Below are 21,949 nucleotides of genomic sequence, written 5' to 3'. Positions count from 1 at the left end.
AAATACCCTTGACAACAAAATTTATCCACATCAGTGCCAAAATTAATGATGTTCAGGACCTAGGTTTAGTAATGATGTTTAGGACCTGGGGTTATAAATGTATTTGTTGGCAACAATTAGGTACTGAAATTATAACAGACCTTCCAAAAAATGACATATAGCACAGAGATGGCCTAATTATAAACAAGCTATCATGATGGCTTCAAAAATATGTCTTGTGCCATATGCATTTGTTTATGTTTTGTGTCCTCACATGTGTTAGCCCCACCCAATCCTTATCCCGTTTCCACCATGGCCCACCCGCTCCTTATGTTTCACTGATTACCTCCCCTATTTATACCTGTTGTCTTATGTGTGTTTTTGTCTTGTCTTGTGGTTTTGTCTCCTGTTTTTTTGCTGCTTCTGTTTTTGTTCTTTTTTTATTTTGAATTTCATCCCTATTGCGTCCATGTTTTGTTATTTTTAATCAATCAATCATCTTTTTGTTTTGCTATCCCTGCATTTGATTGTGGATTTTTGTTACCATGGAGGCACCTGTTTATTTGACACAAGCAGCACTAATATACTATTTTGGCATGTAGTTTTAATTATAATTCACACAGAACATATAGTAACTCATTCAATTACTTTTTTGTATAATCTATACTTTCTGATCAGTCTGTTCCACTCTGAATAATTTTGAGGTTATCTCTGTATAATGTGTTCATATACACTCACTGTTGGAACACCTGTGCACCTGCACATTCATAAAATCAGGTGGCATCAGTGCAATCAGTGACTTTGGGTATAGAATGATTGCTGTGTTCTAGGGTCCAGTTTAATTCATTTCAGAAACTTCTGACTTTTTGGAAGTCTCAAATACAGTAAATGGCGTGTAAAACAAAGAACATCCAGTGAGCAGTTGTTCTTCAGGTAGAGATTCTTTGTTGAATAAAGAGAAGAATATCTAGACTGCTTTGAGCTGACAGAAATGTGATGGTATCTCATTCCCACACATTATATCCATGGTGAGCAGAAAAATCTCGGAATGGCCAAACACATCAGACTATGAGGTGGATATTATGGTTTGACTAATGACAGCAAAAACCAGGAAACTGAGGTGAGACAGTAGGTTACAGGCTCACTAACACCGGACAAATAGAATAACCATAGTCACCTGGTCTAATAAAGCTCACTCGCTGCTGCAAAAAGGTCAGAATTTGGCAAACCATGTAATCTCTACTTCCAGAATGAATATAAAAATATATAATTCATCCTAAATTGGTTCCATGAGCATGAAAATGAGCTAAGTGTACTTCATTAACCTTTCCAGTCACCATTTCTGAATAGATTAGTAACTTTGGAATGTAAAGTACAGGTAGAACTGGAGATTCACACAATGGATGTCCAGCTGAAAATCTCCAAAATTATGTGACGCAAGCATAAATTTCGGAGACATTGAAAAAAATCCAAAAGGAATCTTTACCATCTTGTGGATTCAGTTTCTAAAAGAACTGAGGCTGTCCTGAGTGCAAAGCAGCTTTTGAATTGTTGGAATTGGAATATGCAAAGTATATTCTTATTGTTAATACAGATTTTAATATGTCAACCTTTAAATATTAACCTTTAACCTTTATGCATATTAATAAATAAATAATATACAATAAATAATATAATATACATAATAATAGTTAACCTTTTAAATATCCCACTGCAGTAAAACTTCCTCAAGACACAGAAAGAACTAGATCCCCAATGAGCAAGCCAGAAGATGACAGATGTGAGCAGTTTGCGAGAGGTGGGAATTTAAGAATTCCAGAAATTCTAGAAATTCTAGAATTCTAGAAATTTCAGAAAAAGAAACACACAATCATTATTTCAATACTATTTAAATTTGACGTGATAAATTTGATTTATCCAACAGATTATAACAGATCTGTAATTCAAATCAGTTTCTTTTCATATTTTCACACGAAAAAAGTTTACATATTGACTCTTGATTGAAATGTTTTATATGGATAACCAGGTTGCAGAGTTAAATGTGTTCAAATGAATTAATCAACACAGTTAATAAAGCCAAGTCAAGTCAAGGGTTTTTCAATAAATCTGACTGAGTAAAAAAGTATTTCATTGTTTTTAGGTTTTAATACTAGTTTTATGGTAGGTTCAAAAATCAAGAAAAAAAGAAAAAAGTTTGTCAAATGGCTCATGCAGACCATATAAACGTTAAATTTATTGTTCAACTGTATGGGCCATAACACTATAACACTACAATACTATAACATTCTTTGATTTGTTTAGGAAATTACACCTTCTTTTGTGAGAATTACCCTATTATTCATTTTCTCTCCCCTTTGGATGCCAGCACCCCTTATACATTAATGTTTATTGGTCTTCTAGGCTTATTTTCATTTATTCCATCTGAACAGGACCATCTGAATAAAAAAAATCTCTTTCTGGGAGCTCTATTTCTCACTGTGCTTTTGCCTAAAGAGTGATGTATTGAACCATATGCTGTCAGGATATGCTTACTATAACTAAGATACTGTTGGCTTTTATGGTTTCTGCTGTACAGGTATGAATGCATAATTTAAAATACCTAAAATGTAACAGCCAAAAAGCTTGCATTTTTAAGAATGCATTTTAGCTAATACATAATATACATTATGTAAATGGAGTGGTGAAACCATTAAAAGGTCAATGAGAGATGAATAGGTGCTAATTCATTTCCACCTATACTGTACTCCATCGCCAATACTGAACAATACCACTGAGCAACATGAATACATTGAATAAATTTGGGAACCCAGAATTCCTTACACAAATCTTTCAATTCTAACCACTTAATGACTGTCATTCTTAATACTGGATATTGTTATAAATGAAAAAATGTCATTTGCAATCATTAACTATTGTCGTTGTTTTAATCACGATTCTGCACTGCAAAATGATTAATTACAGTTGTCAAAATGTGATGGCTGAGTTGTCTTTAACAAAAACTCCTCTCTGTGATGCACTAAAAACAACTATGTCGCTCCTCTTTTATTTTCTTTATGTTCTTTCTCTTGCTGCATATTCTTTGGCATTATAGGCTTTGGCATTTCACTGCTCACTGAACAGTTCTGTAGTCTGGTTAAATCTGCTTTTAGATAAAAAGGTTTCATGCCAATTTAACAAAGTTGTTCAGCCAATTATCTAAATACATATGAACTGTGGTGTAAACTCAGTTTAAAATTAGTTTTAAGGTGTAAGTTGTCTCCTAGTTACTTCCACTCTGTTAGTGCATCTATTATCCAGTGTGTGACAGAAAAATGCATTACTATGACTCATAATCCACATTTTCCTTACACAACAGAGGTCTGTTCCTGACAGATCATGCAAAGTCCATGTGCAGAGGTTTTATGAGGCAGCCAGGAGATTGCAGAACCCAATGTGACAGCAGCATCACTTACAGAGAAGAAATTCATACATTAATCATTTTCCTAATAAACACTTCACAGTCTGTGCAAATGCCTCACAGTCTGTCCACTGTCTGTGAATTCAGATGAACATTTACAGGGTCCTGAAAATGTTCAGCTGAGCACAAAATTTAAAGAGATGGTCAACGGTCACTAGTCAGGTTATGGGATCAATCTCAAGGAAATCAACCTACCTTTCTGAAAAAAAATCATCCTTTTTTTTAACCAGACATAATGTGAAAGAGCAGTTTTATCAATAAGAAAGTGGTAGTCAACAAGCAGATATTGCATTAACAGATCAGCAACAAACAATATAAGCCAAGTTGTTTTTACCTCAAATTCAAACTAAGAAGCTATTTTTTAGCATTGTTTGTTTAACTTGTTTTGTTAATATGAAGGTGATAAATTTAATAAAGATAATCTTGGAAACCCTTAAATTAAGTTTAATGTCATTCAATAAATGGTATTATCTACCTCTAATGCCTCTATTTTACCACATAATATTAGGGAATTACTGCAATCACTAAGTTGTTAATCAAACTTCTTTTTCTTTTCACATACCTGTTTGGTGTCCTTAATCTTGGGGATTTAGCCAGGCTGGCTACTATGTTAATGAGACAGTGACGTTTCAAGAAATTAATCTCAGTGAAATTAACCAGACGTGCCAAACAAAAGATTTAAGTTTCTTCTTTATTTAAGTATAGCTGCCAGTACAGATATCCCAGAGAAATAATTTAGCCTGTTTTCAGCACAATTCTGTGAAGATAGCAATATGAAAAAAGAAAAATTCTATACACTGTTGTAATTGAAAAAGGTATACCTTTTATTGATTTTTGTAAAATATCTAGTTGGATGATGGAAGAATTACTTTGAATATAGGACACATGATTTCTTTATTTGCATTAGTACTATGCATTGGTATTATGATTTTTGTGTGTGTGACAGTTTGGCATACTGCATTTCCTGTGCATTTTATGTGTTCTACATTTTATTATTTAATTAGCATCAACATTTTAACTGCTAAATGCCTCTGGTGACATTTACAGGTTAATAATTTCTCCCATCATGATGCACTGGAGCCTCAAGCTTCTATTGTGACTTTTCTGTGACCTCTAAACATAATGCTGCTTGATCTAATCATTCCCATAAACCCTGCAGTTACAGCCTCCACACAATAATCTACACAACACTATTGCACCTTTTGATTACAAAAAATCCCTATATGATAGTCTTGTTTCTACATTAAATTTATTATGAAAAACACAGTTTAAGACCTTAGATTGATTGTCTTGCAAATGTATTCGTTACTCTTGATTGTAACCTGTCTTCCTGCCATTATTGTCATTTATTTGAATGAAATACAACAATTCACCCAAAAACCAAGCATAAAAATATTAAACTGTTCCACAGTATAAAATAAAATGCTGCAGACAGCAGTGACTGTACGTAGATGCCACCGTTGCTATATCAACACATACCGTGTATCTGATACAATATGTCACATGTACCTGTAGCGTGATTCACAAACCACCTACCTGCCAAACTGTTTAATCACACATCACAGGGGACAATACTGTTCTGAGTTTAAATAAACTGACTCTGCAAATAATAATCTACACAGTTCAGTATCAGATTATAAGGACTGAAAGAAAGGATATTATTCCGCAGCATGTTTTTTTTCATGTCTCATGTTTTCTACAGTGGATGCATTTCAAATACTACATTTTGGATAAATTAGTAATGTACAACTTTCTGGATTTAAAGTATTGTTACTAAAATAAAACACTCTGTCTTTACCCACACACACACACACACACACACACACACACACACACACACACACACACAAACACACACACACATACAAGACCATGTTTTATTCTCTGCTATTTACAGATACACACTAATGTTCTGCTGTTCCCCAAACAACATCAACACATCATGACCAGGTCATGGCAGCAAAAGTGGAGAGGCAAAAACAAACCAAATGTGCCTTGTTTCTGGGTAAAAGGCATTATTTTCACCATCACCAACACTGAGTCTGAAACAACACTGCTAGTTACTTGAGAATCTAATTAGGCAGAAAAGCTGTCTGCACACTTCCAATTTATGTAAATGAAGACAGTGCTAAGTGTAGAGCCAGGACTTTAAAGTGAATAGCCTATCAGGTTCAAAGAGGGATTATTATGCCACTAATAACAGAAAGTATGTTTTGCTGGATTTATTCAGAATATGTGCTTGATAATAAACATGAAGCAGACATATTTTAAAACACAATGTTATGCTTTGTTAAAATTCTTTAGTGCTTTTCTTTAGAAAATGAAAATTGAGAATAAATTTGTTTAACATAGTTAAATAACACACTGATACAGCCTGCTTTATTTCAGAGCACATGTCTACTGTATGTTCAGAGTCATGGTGACCTGGTGATATGACCGTGTATCTGCACTGAGTGCACTGTTAGTGCTGCTGATATTAAATTTAATAGGCTCCTAATAATGCATACAATATACCACACATTTTTAATATTAAAAAAGAAATTCAACACAGTCCAAGTGTACAAATACATCAGACAGTCCAAAAGGGAATGTGTGCAGATATGGACATTTTTCATACACACTGAGTGTTTTTTGTGTTTCACACCATTCTGTATAAACTGTTTCACACCATTCTGTACAGACTGTTGTATGTAATAGTCCCTGAAGATTAGCAGTTTCTGAAATACTCAAACCAGCCTGTCTGGAAACAACAACCAGGTGACGGTTAAAGGTCACAGAGATCACATTTTCCCCATTCTGATGTTTGATATGAATATTACTTGAAGCTCTTGACCTGAATCTGCATTTTATGCATTGCTCTACTGCCACATGATTCAATGATAAGATTGCTGCATGAATGAGCAGGTGTGCTGGTGTTACTATTAAAGTAACACTGAGTTTATTCTCATTTACATTTACATTAGCTTAACATTTGTCTATTTTCTAACAGTGTTATGTATGTTTTAAATGTTGTATTACTAATAGTGTACAATAATCAAAACTGTGCATTCAAAACCAAATCTTTGTACTTGCTGAATTCAGTATGAATGTTCTCTAATAATGTCTCTGTTCATCTTTCACCTTTATGACTGCCTCCAGTGTTTTCATATCCTCTGAGCAGCATTTAGATGTTTTGCCAAACTTCACTTTAAAGTTTTCTGTTGCACTTAAAATAATTATATAAAATGATGAGAAATGCAAGATGAATCTTAAAGATGAAACCATACATACATATATACCGGTTTAACTGAAAACAGATACTGCACATCTGCACATCATACATTTATTTTGTATTGTAATTTTGTATTAATGATAATCCTTTTATATAGATTAGCATTTTAATTTTTAAAGAGAATCATTAAGTTGCAGATGAAGTCTAACAGTGTACACGCTTTGATTGATATTCATTTTTGGTGTTACTGGATGTTGCTTTATTGCTGTCTGTTTTTGTTTCATAACGTTTATGTGCTTTTTAGAGAGACAATTAATACCAAAGGCATTTCTCCATCATGCCTAGTTACCTACATGAGGGCATTTTATAACAGGTAACCTTGTATTCAGAATGGTGTAATTAAATTCAACTGTAGCAAAAATCAAATGTAGTTTTAGGCTTTTGACAAAAAGTAACAAGTGCAAAAAAAAAAAACCCTTTAGCTACTGCATTAATATACCCTGTAAGTATGTTGAATGCCCTTATCTGACTTATATATAAGTCACAGCCATATCTCACCACTGTACTACATAGCTCTTTTGTATTTGAGGTATCTTTCCATTATTTTTCTATTTATTTTTTATGGTTTTTCCTCTACCATATATCATTGTACAATAGGACATATTTATAAAACTCTATATAGTACATCAGTTGCAAACTTAAGTTGTCTTTCCTTTCTTAAAACAATAAAACAATGCTTACTACCATTGCTAAAGCCATAGCTTTAATAACCAACTTATTGTTTAGCCGCTCGATCCAGTCTCTGTAAAAACGCATGAGGAAAAAAATGATTACTATTATTCTTTTTATGTCTGTTGCTTTCATATTGTTAAGTTTAATTCTGAGGCACAGCTTTCAGTCCATTCTTACAGAAATCTTACAATTGCTATAATGTAAGAAGTCACACATTTTCCCTCCTACATAGATTCCTTATAACATAATAAAAAAATACATTATTTATTTAAATGCCAACAGATATTCTGATGAAACACTGGTTCATAATGCTCCTACTTTTAGAGCTTTTTGATAGCTCACATAGGGTACATCGTGTTCTCTCCAATAGAACACTGAGTAATGTGTCATTACTCTTATAATATACACTTATTAACACCTTCACTTCTAAATCAGGGAATTGAAACTTGGGAAGCTGGGGAAAGGTCATATAGTCACAGACTCAGACTGCTCCACTATGTATTGGACACCTTAATAGGAACACCTATACACGTCAGCAAAACATGTGGCAGCAGTGCAATACATGTTGTGTGTGAAAATCCCAGGAGATCAGCATTTTATGAAATACTCAAAACAGTCATTCCACAATCAAAGTCACAGAGATTGTGCTTTTCCTTCATTCAGATGTTTGATGTGAAAATTACTTGAAGCTCTTGATCTGAATGTGTATGAGTTTTGAATCGTGCTGATGCCACAAGATCACAATATTTCAAAACATCTTCTTTTATCTGCAAAACACTGTTTTCAGAATGACTGTTAATGTGTGCTAAAGTTTCCTTTTGACAGAATAATAGCACTAAGCTGCTATCTGTAATCCCTAAGATCCAACACTTCTATACAGAATATTTCCATCATTGTTGTTTCACTCCCTCTTTAGTTCATAGTGCATGTTTTAAGAGACTGGGATGGCCACTGCAAATAATGATTTTGTTTTCCCACAAATGTTTCTGGGCTGATCTGGATGCTGTAGAATTTGTTGGAAGATGCATCTAAAGCCAAGTCTAGCAGAGGAATCCAGGCTTTAGGTTTAAACCTCTTAATACTTAGCTGAATTCATGATACCATAAGTGTTGCCACTACCTGCAAAATAACCCCAAAGGCTCATAGTTTGAGGATATCAGGTTATTTATCTTGTTACATATTTATTGTTGAAACTGCTGGAAAAAGAAATGACTAAGTGGGATATAAAGATTTTGTTTGATCAGAACAATACTGTTCCTATTTTGACCAAATGCATTTCTCAGTATTTTCAGTAATTTGAATTTAAAACATTAACTACCAATAAAATTTTGTTACCTTCAAACTGAATTCACTGAACAAAAAATATTTTTTGTGACACACAATCCGGAATGTGTAGTAATCATTATTTAAGATTCAGGTCCCTGTTAACAAAACTGCATCACATAATTGCTGCACATTTGTCAGCTGCACATTCAGGCTGTGAATCTCCTGTTCTACCACATCCCAAAGGTGTTTTATTAGATTCAGAGCTGGTGACTGGGAAGGCCACTGGAGTAGACTGAACTCATTATCATGTTCATGGAGCCAGTTTGAGATGTATTGTGCTTTCTGACTTGGTGTCCATATATCTCTTGGGTCTTATTCCATTATTTTTGTATCCAATGTTGATTTTTTTTTTTTGTGGTAGTTTGTTGATGGTGGAAGGAAGTGCTGATACCTTTTTGTCTGTGTTCACTCCAACAGAATCCTCAATTACAAAATGAAGCTTTAATGATTGAGGTGTCACTCAAATCTTTTAGACATGATCTAGAATTTCCAGCCACCCATAGAAATTATTTGTCTTTTGGATTTTGTCCTCTGTATTTTGCACTATGTAATCTGTGGGGTTAAATAGAAAAATAAATAAATAAATAAATAAACACAGTATCTTACGTTTGACCAAGATTTCCCAGAAACAAATATTTAAGAAACGAGAGTTCAGTGCAATATACTAAACATTCATTTCAAAAGATTCAACAATTACATTATCATGTCATACAGGCATCATACTTTATTTTCATTTTGTTTGATATGAGAATAAATATTTTTGTATACAGATAGAAGGATGGAAATTTTTGTTTTAATATCAGCAGAATGAATTCTTTCCATCTGCTATCGTGTCATCTGTTGGATATGAACTGACATGCTGAGAGTGACCTTGTTCACATGCGACAAGAATCAGTATGCAGTGATAAAGTGTTGAACCAGTGCATGAGCACAGCCAGGAAAGTCTCCGAGATACAGTGCCACCTGTCGGTGGGTAATATTGCAGACCTGATGCAGAGCTAAGTTTGTCAAGGTGCAGTTTAAAATGATTACATTGGTCCTCATGACATACGACATACTCATGACATACAAAATCCTTTTCAAAGAAAGTTGGTTTCAACAATACTTGGAGTGAAATATAGTTTGCTTTGTTTGAAATCAATATTTTTTGCATTCAAAATGCATTGTCATTTTTATATAATAGATAAAGCTTCTGAGTAAAGGACTAGAAGTATACTTTGTTTTTAAATGCATCACAATCAGGTATAGCATTTTCAACAGTTGTAGTTTAACACAAATTGCTTTCAAGTACAATTAAATACGAGGTCTATTTGAGTCTATTCATACCATTACTAAGAAGCACCATATACACAGAAGCAACATAGCAGCACTTCAGTTTTGGAAGAGAATCTCAGTTTAAAATAAAATTACATATAGTTCATCTCTGTACAATTCAGCAAAAATAACTTTTATATTTTCAAATTGAATGTAGCTCATAAATAGCTTGTCATGCACAATGTTTTTATCAGAGCATACACAGTCAAAAATAAATCATACCACTAAAATATTAACATGTATACATACAGAGACAGCTGACATAATTTGTTTTTGGTACACGCACATTTCCAAGAACAAACATATACATATGCCAAATAACAAAAAAAAATCATTACTTAATTAATTATAATTAAATAGATTACATTTGGTGTCTGCTAGAGGAATCCATTGTCTCCTCAAAATACCTGAATTTACCTTTAAACAAAATAGATGCAGCAAATACTTCTTTCTTTATTTTATATGATATTGCAAAGTCAGCAATATGCATGGTATAATCACTTTGTATGAACTTTGTCAATCATAGGAATTTAGTTGGATCATTTGCTGTGATTCCTGTAGCCGTAATTGGTCTTGTGTTGAATTAGATAAAGGCTTCGTGTTGTGTTTCTCAAACTCTGCTGAGATTTCAGCTATAGTCTTCCCCTTTGTCTCAGGTAAGGCAAGACCAATGAATATGGCTGAGAGCACACACACACCACAGAAAGGAATGAAACAAAACTGGCCCATACTCTTGACTATGAAAGGAAAGACCATTCCCACCAGGAAGAGGTTGAGCCACATCATAGAGCCGGCAATCATGTAAGCTGCAGGACGAGCCATCTGGTTGAAGAGCTCAGTGGGCAGTATCCCAGTTACTCCTGCAGGACCCATGCCAAAGCTCAGGATGTAAGCAAAGACACATGCCATGCTCAGGTAGGGCATGCCAGTCACTTTACCCTGCAGACACATAGACAGAGTGAACACCACTGCCCAGCCAGCCATGAGCACATACCCACCAACAAGGAGCAAGCGGCGACCCAGTCTTTCAATTAGCATGTTACACATTATAGCTGCAGTGAATTCACAAGCACCTGTTCCAATGGAAACATATTGGATCTTATCTGTGGGTATTCCCGCCTCTTGAAATATGTATGAGGCATAGAAGTAAATGGAGTCATTCCCGCAGAGCATCATAGAGCTACTGGCTCCCATGACAATGTACAGCTGACGCCGAAAGCTACAATCAGACAACAGTTCCCACAGTGATTTTGCTCGTGTGTCACCAACTGCTTTCTGCTCATCCAGGATTTCCTCCATCTCAGCATCAGACACATTACAGCCCCTCAGGCGGGTAAGAGCACGACTGCAGGCCTCTCTGTCACCTCTGTCGATGAGCAGGTAGCGAGGGCTCTCTGGGAACCAGGGTAGGGTGAGCAACTGGAGCAGTCCAGGAACAGCGTTGCTGGCTAGAAGATACGGCCAAAGTGCCTCACTCCCCAAAAGTTCAGTCAAACCTGTCACCTGCCCCAGCAGGATTCCCAGTGCTGTGAAAACAGCAGAAGAAAAAGCAACAGCACCCCTCATAGCCTTAGGTGCACTCTCCCCAAAATACATAGGCTGGACATTCATGCTCACGCCTGCATTAATTCCTACAAGCAAACGAGCAATCATGATCATCTCAAAGGATCTGGCTGAGCGACTGGCCAAGGACATGATTGTACTAACCAAAAGGAAAGAGTTATTCAGCAACAAGCTTTGCCTGCGTCCAAAGCGGATAGCCATTGGGCCAGCAAGCAGAGACCCAAACAGTCCACCAAGGGAAAAAGCAGACACTATGACAGTCCAAATAAGGACCACCTGATTGGATTCCAGAGGAGTGCCCCATCTCTCCATGTATGTCTCATTAATAAACTTCTGTATATATGCAGTGGGTGCATTGACGATGGCCAGGTTGTAGCCATACTGAAAAGTTCCCCCAATAGCAGCAGAGCACACGGTCAGTGCAAGAGTCAAAGAACAACCCTTATCAGGCTTCATTGGTCTGTTCATTTTTAATAATAAACTCTCTAATTTTTTATTATTTTTTTCTCTAATAAACATTTAAAGATCATTTACAAGCACATATCTCATACTGGCACATATGTGGCTATTCCAAAAACATGGAAAGAAAACCAAATGACATTCAACCGGCTTCTCTGTAGTGTGAAGGACGACACAACCGGACGTTCTCTGTTACCGGTATTGTTTTCAAAATAAGAGACCATTCAGAAGAGCCGTGCATTTATAATGTTTTACAGTCACAGTTGAGGCAAGATATTATGATGTATGAAGATCAACTGCAAAAAGATCAACTGAATCTATTCGATATCAAATTACCTTCATCTATTTATTATTTCGTTTACGTTTCACGAAAACTTTTGTTGGCAGCGGTGGGATTCGAACCCACGCCCCCGAAGAGACTGGAGCCTTAATCCAGCGCCTTAGACCGCTCGGCCACGCTACCACATTAGGAAAAAAAATAAGTATTTTTAGTAACATCTAAAGTCACATCACCAAAGTAGATGAAAACTGCGTAAGAGTTTTCATTATGAAATTGTTTTTTTTTTTTTTTGGTCAAACATCACAGGACCGCATACTCACTCACTCACTCACTCACTCTCTCTCTCTCTCTATATGGTCCTGCTTTCAAATATACTTTTTGTTTTCGCGAACAATCTTTTCATTTTTTCATTTTTGTCTTCTGCTTAAAGTCAGGCCTTGGTCAGATGTTGGAAGCACCAGATTGAATCTGTTCTAATAGCTGACAAATTGTCTAAATATTTGCTTTATTAGATAAATTACACTTGAGTCACACTAAAGCAACAAAGCAGCTGTTTATAATTTTTCTGTTACAAAGGGTAGTGATTTCAACATTGACAAAATGTTAAACTCATTTAATATGATTTAACTCAAGCTTATCTTAATTATTTGCAAATTAAGGTTGACAGAAAAGCAACAAATCCAAACAAATAGCTAAGATGATTCTCCGACCCAGTCCTATGGCATGTGGTCAAAGGTTTCTCCAGTCCTCTTACAACTTTAGCTCAAAAATGTGTATACAATTATTGCAAAAAAAATCAAAGCTAGAAATGAAGTAATACCAAAACAGTCCAATACTAAGACCACCAGCACTAACAGTGTTGCTTGCTGTGAGGGTACGTTAACTAACACTAGCTGGTTATAACTAACTACCAACTCTTCCTCGTCCCCAAAGTTTCTACTGATTGTGTTGTTCTTCTGACAAATTCCTGTTTTCTCTATAATCTGCAGCTTGCTGTCAGACTACCAACTGTTGATTTATCTTGCACACTTGTAGCCAAAATGCTTTCTTAACTTTCTTAACAGAATGTAATCTTAAAAAACTACCTGCCCACAAGAAAAAACCTATCCAAGCGACACAAATGAACCGTCACTTGCTTGTTTGGTGTATGAATAAACACGATTGAGTGTAAGATATATGAAAAAACTTTTATGCATATTATAACTTATATACATGAACCTTATTTACAGTACCATTATAACAAACTTTAGATAAATAAATAATACATTTCATGATTTGATTTTGTTAAGGTTTCTCCTGACTCTCCTCTTTGACTTGGTCCATTAGGTCCTTGAAGCCGAGCTTCTCTAGAGGCTCCTTCGCCATCAATTGCCTAAAGAAAAAGACATATACACATTGCGAGTAAATATATGAGCTGAAGACACTTTATTTATATATAACCAGCTCTCTATCCATCTTACTTGTCCATTCTACACTCCAGATAATCTTTGGACTGTAGTCGACAAGGAGTGCTGTCAAAGTTGTTGTCTCTGAGACAGCGCATGAATTTCTCTTTGAACTCCTTACATTCACCTGGAAACACCAACATAAAGGTTATGAGACAGAATAACTAGATTTTGACCTACGCGTTAAACCTCTACGTGTTAGTGTAAAGCTCTAAGCGTTGGCATAAAGATTTACTCGTTGGTGTGAAGCTCTACGCGTTGGTGTGAAGCTCTACGCGTTGGTGTGAAGCTCTACGAGTTGGTGTGAAGCTCTACGAGTTCGTGTGAAGCTCTACGAGTTGGTGTGAAGCTCTACGCGTTGGTGTGAAGCTCTACGAGTTGGTGTGAAGCTCTACGCGTTGGTGTGAAGCTCTACGCGTTGGTGTGAAGCTCTACGCGTTGGTGTGAAGCTCTACGAGTTGGTGTAAAGCTCTACGCGTTAGTGTGAAGCTCTACGCGTTGGTGTGAAGCTCTACGCGTTGGTGTGAAGCTCTACGCGTTAGTGTAATGAACTTACCGAAATGGTCTAAAGGAAACGATCCTTTCTCAGGAGGTCGTGGTTTAAATGATTTTGTGCCGAAATTCATTGCCGTCGACATTGTTAATATGTGTATATATGTATATATTTTTTTGTTTTGTTGCTAACATTGAATTTGACCGAAAAGTTGAGCGCGTTTGTTTGATATGAGGTCAGCTGAAGCGCCCCGAAACAATCGCAGCAGCTTCCGCCTTTTACAGTTCAAAATAAAAGTCGCCAAGCTTTACTACATTATGTAAGTTTTCTGTCGATACGCCAAGCGGCCATGATTTTTCTTAAAGTAAGAAAACAATAAAGGCTAAGACTGAGTACATGTGTGTGAATGAAAGGGAGGGAAGTGGAACAGTAAGGTTACAGGGTGAAGAGGTGAAGAAGGTACAGGAGTTTAAGTACTTGGGCTCAGCATTCCAGAGTAATGGAGAGAGTGGGAAAGAGGTAAAGAAGCGAGTGCATGCAGGTTGTAATGGGTGGAGAAAGGTGTCAGGAGTTCTGCGTGATAGGAAAATATCAGCGAGAATCAAGGGGAAGGTGTAAAGGACAGTGGTGAGACCGGCCATGCTGTATGGTTTAGAGACAGTGACACTGAAGAAGAGACAGGAGTCAGAGCTTGAGGTAGCCGAGCTGAAGATGTTGAGGTTCTCTTTGGGAGTGACAAGATTGGACAGGATTAGGAACAAGTACATCAGAGGGACAGCTCATGTTGGAAGTTTGGGGGACAAAGTTAGGGAGGCCAGATTAAGATGGTTTGGACATGTTCAGAGGAGGGAGAGTGAGTATATTGGTAGGAGAATGTTGGACATGGAGCTGCCAGGCAGGAGGCAAAGAGGAAGGCCAAAGAGGAGGTATATGGATGTAATTAATGAGGATATGAAGCTAGTGGGTGCAAGTGTTGAGGATGCAGAAGATAGGGATAGGTGGAGAGAGATGATTTGCTGTGGCGACCCCGAAGGGAAAAGCCGAAAGAGGAAGAAGATGAAGAAGAAGAAAGGCTACGGATTTCAGTATGAACTCTGAAGGGGAAAAATCTAATTCTCACTATAAAAATATATCCCTATTTGATTGAAACTATTTTATTTTATCTCTACTCAGGCGCAGTCTCATACAGTACTACACAGTTCACTTGGCTTTGTATAATCAGATAATAAGATTGAAGACCCCTGATATAATGAATAAAACACAGCAGGGCATGCGGTAATTGGAAAATAATCAACAATGATGCACCATTTCTGTAAATAGAGCTACTTATATCAATACTACTTATAGCTAATATACTTATAGCTACTTATATTTTTTTTCTTCGTTTTTTTAAAAAGTGTTGTATGCGTAAATAGAAAGTTTATTGTGTATTGAAAATATATACATTTTTTGTTTCTGAAGACAGCTTGAAAGAATAAAACCTTTATTTATATATATACAATTTAAAAGCAGTATATACAACAGTTCAATAAATTAGTTATACAATAGCTATATCTTAGTGTTTTGGAACCTGGCAGGTCCAAATGGTTGAATCAGGATTGTACACAAACTCTGTCCTGCAGAAGAAAAAATACAGTGTTATTTTTTACATTCACATATTTATCCACCTTATTATGCAAATCTACAGGAATTCTTCATCCAGGGAAAGAAAACTTACTCTCTTTTTTGTGGCTGACCGTTTCCTCGACACAGCAGTCCCTCATCACATGGACAGATCTGGTTGATGCTAAATGCCAGTCCTCCATCCGGCACGAAGCAGCTCTCACCCAGTAAAAGCCGACGCTTACACACCCTCTCACCATGATGACGTGCGCAGCACATTGAAGCCCCACAGTCCTTGTCTAATTTACAGCGGGCACCTGAGATGATAATAATGATGATGATGATGATGATGATGATGATGATGATTATGATGATATCAATTGACAGCTCACATTTAGATAGTGATGCACAGGATGATTTCCTCTTCATGCACTGACACTGTTGTGCTTTTTAATTGACTTGATATTGAATAATATTGACCTTACCTTCCTGTCCGTCTGGAATGCTCCGTATGCATCTGCCATACATGCAGCTTAGTCCACGTACACACTGGGCATCTCGCCGACAATATTTCCCTTCTTGTCTTAGAGGAACACACAGACCAAAGTGGCGGTCACAGGAGAAACCCTTTCCACAGGCACGATCATGATCACAGGCCACCTAAAAACAGATGCATGTTTTTAGGACCAAATTCAGGCATCCACATGCAAATTCAGCAGCTTTTTTTTTCACTATGGTAAAGTAGTGAATGCAAAGTTACAGTTTTGTATCAGAGAGTGTTTTTTCCCACATATATCTTATTTGCTGTGCAGTACAAAATTACAATGGTAATTATATGCATCTATGTTACAGCTATTTGAGATTTATTGAATAACAAACTTCTGTTTGCAGTTTAATTTATTTGCTTTTCAAACAGTTAAATATTCCGACTGACTAATATTGACTAATATATATATTAAATTTTCTTTAAGTTAATAATTTAAGCTAATATAGTATAGGTATTATACATTATAGCACCTCGTTCTCCTGTGCTTATATATATATATATATATATATATATATATATATATATATATATATATATATATATATATATATATATATAAAATGTATGTATGTCTGTATGTATATGTATATATGTATAAGCTAGTTCTTCTCATTAAAGGCCACTAACTTTTTGAAAAGTAACTTTGAATAGGTTAGTACAGCATAAAATCTCACACAAATGGGTCACAATTTTTTAACACACATAGAAAACACAACTCACCATATCACCCTTTTGACTGTTGGGAGATAACTCTGTCTCTCTTTCTCTCAACCCCATAGTTCCTTCTTCAGGTGGGCTGTATGGCATCGATAGCATCCAGGCCCAGATCCGTGCTTGAACAACTGACACACACATGCACACAAACAGGACGTGCAGGAGCCTCGCTGTAGTGTTCATTTTTAGTGCTTACACAAGTCCAAAACAGTCTGCATAAAGTGTTACCCCTAAAATATCTAGAAATGCCTGGCAGTCCTATCTGTGCAGTCCTATCTGTGCAGCTCTCTCTGCATGGCATCAGTGGTATACCGGCATATGTTGTGCACCTTATATACTCAGATGTAGCACCTCGTTCTCCTGTGCTTGTGTTTGGTAAAGATATAGGATAGGAGGAGACAATTAGTAGTTACAGGATTAGTAAAATTGCTTGCACCACCCCTCGACACCCCGTGCTTAGGTGGCCGTAGTAAATTTATCAGCTGCAGAGGTGAAAGGAGGGGGCAGGGATGAGGACGTCTGGGCTAATGGACAGATAACAGGCTCTGACAATGGGGCAAAGCAAGCAGATCACCTCCATTCACAGTCATATGCAGGGTGAGACTCTGAATGGCAGACAAACAGCTCATAGGGACCTGGAGCGTGCTGAGGTATGCATTGGGTTGCTTGTTGTTGACCTCAGCCCCTGTCTCTGGACAAACAGTCCCCCTCAACCCTTAAACAGACCCCCTATAGACCCCTTCAATCCCATGCTGGGAGTAATTTGCAGAAGCGCTTTCCACAGACGACCCTGGCGATCTCAGTAAACATAATTATCATCAGCGATCGGCAGTCTGCAGCAAGAGTATTGACTGGCAATGGAAATTGACAGCAGGCTTCTGTTGTTTTTTATTTTATTACCCATTTAATTTAGTATTTAGAATAGCTCTATTAATATTATATTCATACAGATAAAAGACACTGCTACCTTAACAGTACAAATCAGATTTTGACCTGTGATATTCCAAGTGTTAAACACAATATAGACTGTATGTCATTTTACTGAACATAACCTAACAAATCATTTTAAAGCAGTATGTATACAGTATGTTCTGCATATCTCTCTCTCTCTCTCTCTCTCTCTCTCTCTCTCTCTCTCTCTCTCTCTCTACATTTCTGTAAAAAAGGCTAAATATAATACTGTGACAAATGCCAAACACCTTATTGACTTCCCACTTTATATCCGCCAGATTACTATGTAAGGCCTTGCACATTATCTGTGCTGTTGTTGGCACCCAAACCTATATTTTAGTCCAGTCAAAATAAATCTTTTAAATGTTATGAAAACATTCTGGTAAGAGCCAGATTAAATTACTGACTTGTCTTTCTTTTGCATTGCCTTGTGCCAAACAAACCTAAAACAAATGTCTACATTTAAATAGCTGTATAAAACAGCCCCAATTACAAGAAACTTTTAGTAACAAATCAGTGGACATGTCTTTGCTTCAGTGGCGACAGGCCTGTAAGATACTGTTAAGACTGTGAGTGGATAAGATCTAATTCCCCAGTGTGGCTGGATCATTGTGGTGGAAAACAGACGCATTGTTTCCCATGAACGCAGCTCTTGTCTGCTGTCTGATTGTCTGCCACTCTGTCGTCTCATTAGGAGTCAATTAAGCACCTTTATCAATTAATGATGGCTAAACTGATAATGAGAGACAATGGAGCACCATAACAGGAATAGCAGTTTTATTTCATTTCTCTATCATAACATTTTATTCATTAATGTAGTGCTAGCTATTGATTTATCCTTATTCCATCATATTTCTGTCGCCTTAGGGTCTTAATGCTACTGTAAAATATGTCTCGTGAAACATCTGTTATTTATTTGTGTCACCAATAATTTGTAAGGAATATTTCAAAACAAATATATCCAAGTGTCTAAACAGACCATTATAACACCATATCCTGCTGTGTATCTTTGAGCTGAGTGTGAATTTCAGTGAACAGATGTGTAAAGGGCTGCAGGGAGCAGTTTGTACCTAATCCAACCCAGACTGTTTATTTGGAGGACCCAACACTGGTGTTCAAATACAGGACAATATGCTGGTCTTAAGTGCTTGTTGGACTGAACTAGGAAATATATCTTCTATACCAAAGGAAAAACAAGGAATTTAATGATATTCCTGAATGTCAGTACAAAAAACAATGACGTGTATTTGATGACATAACAGCTGCTGCTTTAGCTAACATTAGAACAAATCTAAGAACAAGTAGATTTTTTAAATATGTGTTGTCGTATCTTTATAAACAAATATATAAATCTAAATTACCAATCACTCAACATTAGCTAAATTAGCTAGATATCTTAGCACACATATTCTCTATTTATCAGTTATAAACACAATTGAAGTGTATACCATTAAAATAACCACTTTAAAACTGCATTTTCTGCTCCAGTGTATCTTAGACTTTTTCTTGAATACACACTGCATGTACTACAGCTGTTTAATTATGTGTTGATCATCACTGCAGGGGGGTTGGATCACTCAAATTGTAGCCATTGTAAAACAATTGGAATCCATTCTAATGATATGCAGGCTGTGTGTATTGTATGTTCGATTTCATTTAATGAGATTTAATGTTATTTTTGTTGTTACTACCACTGAAACATAATTTTATCCCAATCAAATTTTAAATAGACACTTTGAAAGATATAAAAATCATCAATATGCCCAGCTGACTGAATAGTGTGTTGATTGTTGTCTTTTGTGTAATTACCTTTCATTATTTTGAAGGCATTGTCTCACCCCTTCATGTATGCACAGCACGAGTCTGTTCCGATTGTCTGAGTGCCATTAGGAGCCAATTAAATGACCTTATCAGTAAATGATGACTGAACTGATAATGAGAGTGAGATATTGTAATCAGGCTAGAGAACTGTGTGTGAGAGTGTGGGGGTGGTCGGGATGGTCAGAGTGCTGGGATTGTTTGTGTCATTCCTTATACAGATCAGCCTGAGAAAATTACTTATTCAGAGATGTTACAATCTGTAAATTCCATAATATATACAGCATCTACACCAGACATCTATAAGAGTAACATGCTTCCTCTTATTAATGTCATTTTCCAATAAATTTCCAATAATTTTTGAAACAAATTTACCTCAACAGCACACAGATTTAAGAGATTTATTTATATAGCCAAAATACATAGCATATAAACAGGCAAGAAGTCATTAATGATATATGCATTAAGTTTGTTGTGTTGAGACAAAGAGACAAGGAAAAGGAATCGGATCAGGGTTTATACACATACTATACATAGACATGAGGCACACACAGTCCTAATTGAGCAGGTATGTGGGAGGTGGACTGAGCACAAACTGCAGAGGGGACATATATTTCCTGTATGTGCAGATGTGTAAGGAGGATGTAAGCTACAGGAAGCATGTGTTCATATAAAAAAGACATTACTGAGCCTTTCAGCATGATCTGCATTAGGTAAACAGTTTATGTACTAAATTTTAGCATAACACAATCAATTCTGATTTTTTATAACAGCACCATTGACACCATTGTGACTAAGGCAAGGCAAGTTTATTTATATAGCACATTTCATACACAATGGTAATTCAAAGTGCTTTACATAAAAGAAAGTAAAATAATCATAAAACAATAATCACAACAATAAAACAAGAAATATAAAAACTTGAAATGATTTTAAAAATTTTATTTAAAATAAAATGAAAACAATTAATACTAAGAAAGGATTATGTTTGGACATAGCACAGTGCTTATTCAGAAAATGCACAGCTAAACAGATAAGTTTTGAGTCTAGATTTAAATGTGGCTAATGTTTTAGCACATCTGATCTCTTCTGGAAACTGATTCCAACTGCAGGCAGCATAATAGTTAAAAGCAGATTCCCCTTGTTTGGTGTGAACCCTTGGTATTTCTAACTGTCCTGATCCTAATGATCTGAGTGGTCTGTTTGGCTTATATTCACTGAGCATATCTGCATTGTATTTAGGTCATTTAAGCCATTTAGTGATTTATAAATGAGTTAAAGTACTTTTATAAATCAATTCTAAATATAACTGGAAGCCAGTGTAAGGAACTGAGGACTGGTGTGATATGTTCTGATTTTCTGGTTCTAGTCACTGGGAGCAGTGTTCTCGATGAGCTGCAGCTGTCTAATGGTCTTCTTGGGAAGGCTGGTGTGGAGACCATTACAATAACACCCCTGCTTGTGATAACATGGACAAGTTTCTCCAAGTCTTGCCTGGAAACAAAACATCTAATTCTTGCAATGTTTTTAAGATGATAGTATGCGGATTTAGTTACTGCTTTGATATAACTACTGAAACTAAGGTCTGTCTCCAGAATCACACCAAGATTTTTAACTTGACTATTAGTTGCTTGACCCCTAGAGTCAAGGTATGCATTCACCTTGAGAACTCCATCTTTGTTTCCAAATGCAATGACTCCTTGTTTAACTGAAGAAAGTTCTGGCACATCCAACTGTTCTGGCACATCCAACAATCAATGCATTGACTGTAGTTCAAAGCAAATGTTTATATTAATGCACTCTTTATAATATGTTATAGTTTCCATAGTAACAACTATTTCACAGAGACTTGTCTTGCATGATCTACATAATCTACATAGGCTAATCATAAATATATTTAAAAAATAATGAAAAATTTAAATAAAAAAAGCTTTCTATGAGGAAACGGTCAAACGTTTCCTTATAGAAAGAATCACCAAAAAATGGTTTTGGATGTGTTGTTTCTCAGGGTGGTCACAACACAACCAGTTATGTTTTATTCCATTCATAATTCATGCA

The 21,949-nt window shown here is 36.1% G+C and overlaps 3 protein-coding genes and 1 non-coding gene across 4 annotated transcripts; 1 reads left to right on the top strand and 3 right to left on the bottom strand.

Annotated features, from left to right (window-relative positions):
- Positions 1-9,425: 9,425 nt before the first annotated feature.
- Positions 9,426-12,376, bottom strand: LOC132859788 (solute carrier family 2, facilitated glucose transporter member 11). The gene has a single exon (XM_060890740.1). It carries the CDS (start codon positions 12,099-12,101, stop codon positions 10,536-10,538), a length of 1,566 nt encoding a protein of 521 aa, XP_060746723.1. The 5' UTR covers positions 12,102-12,376; the 3' UTR covers positions 9,426-10,535.
- A 46-nt stretch (positions 12,377-12,422) lies between these two features.
- trnal-aag (transfer RNA leucine (anticodon AAG)) lies at positions 12,423-12,504 on the bottom strand. The gene has a single exon. It is a non-coding gene; the product is annotated as a tRNA-Leu (tRNA).
- A 985-nt stretch (positions 12,505-13,489) lies between these two features.
- LOC132859779 (cytochrome c oxidase assembly protein COX19) lies at positions 13,490-14,528 on the bottom strand. Its single transcript, XM_060890727.1, has 3 exons — positions 14,323-14,528; positions 13,782-13,893; positions 13,490-13,693 (listed from the first exon to the last, which is right to left on the bottom strand). Exons 1-3 carry the CDS (start codon positions 14,402-14,404, stop codon positions 13,606-13,608), a joined length of 282 nt encoding a protein of 93 aa, XP_060746710.1. The 5' UTR covers positions 14,405-14,528; the 3' UTR covers positions 13,490-13,605.
- A 74-nt stretch (positions 14,529-14,602) lies between these two features.
- LOC132857897 (uncharacterized) lies at positions 14,603-17,246 on the top strand. Its single transcript, XM_060888016.1, has 4 exons — positions 14,603-15,344; positions 15,433-15,534; positions 16,012-16,088; positions 17,188-17,246. Exons 1-4 carry the CDS (start codon positions 14,899-14,901, stop codon positions 17,244-17,246), a joined length of 684 nt encoding a protein of 227 aa, XP_060743999.1. The 5' UTR covers positions 14,603-14,898.
- The last annotated feature ends 4,703 nt before the right edge of the window (positions 17,247-21,949 follow it).

This window comes from Tachysurus vachellii, chromosome 2, assembly GCF_030014155.1.
Source record: "Tachysurus vachellii isolate PV-2020 chromosome 2, HZAU_Pvac_v1, whole genome shotgun sequence".
NCBI classification, from domain to species: domain Eukaryota; kingdom Metazoa; phylum Chordata; class Actinopteri; order Siluriformes; family Bagridae; genus Tachysurus; species Tachysurus vachellii.
This window is presented reverse-complemented; position numbering and strand designations above follow the sequence as displayed.

Bases quoted from the DNA above. Each gene is read 5' to 3' on its own strand.
- LOC132859779 (XM_060890727.1), bottom strand. From the start codon at position 14,404: ATGTCGACGGCAATGAATTTCGGCACAAAATCATTTAAACCACGACCT. The intron at 13,894-14,322 runs GTAAGTTCATTA...TGGTGTTTCCAG, and splicing joins GTTTCCTTTAGACCATTTCG to GTGAATGTAAGGAGTTCAAA. The intron at 13,694-13,781 runs GTAAGATGGATA...CTTTTTCTTTAG, and splicing joins CTGGAGTGTAGAATGGACAA to GCAATTGATGGCGAAGGAGC.
- LOC132859788 (XM_060890740.1), bottom strand. From the start codon at position 12,101: ATGTTTATTAGAGAAAAAAATAATAAAAAATTAGAGAGTTTATTATTA.
- LOC132857897 (XM_060888016.1), top strand. From the start codon at position 14,899: ATGCTGTATGGTTTAGAGACAGTGACACTGAAGAAGAGACAGGAGTCA. The intron at 15,535-16,011 runs GTAATTGGAAAA...TCCTCGACACAG, and splicing joins AAAACACAGCAGGGCATGCG to CAGTCCCTCATCACATGGAC. The intron at 16,089-17,187 runs GTAAAAGCCGAC...TCAACCCCATAG, and splicing joins CACGAAGCAGCTCTCACCCA to TTCCTTCTTCAGGTGGGCTG.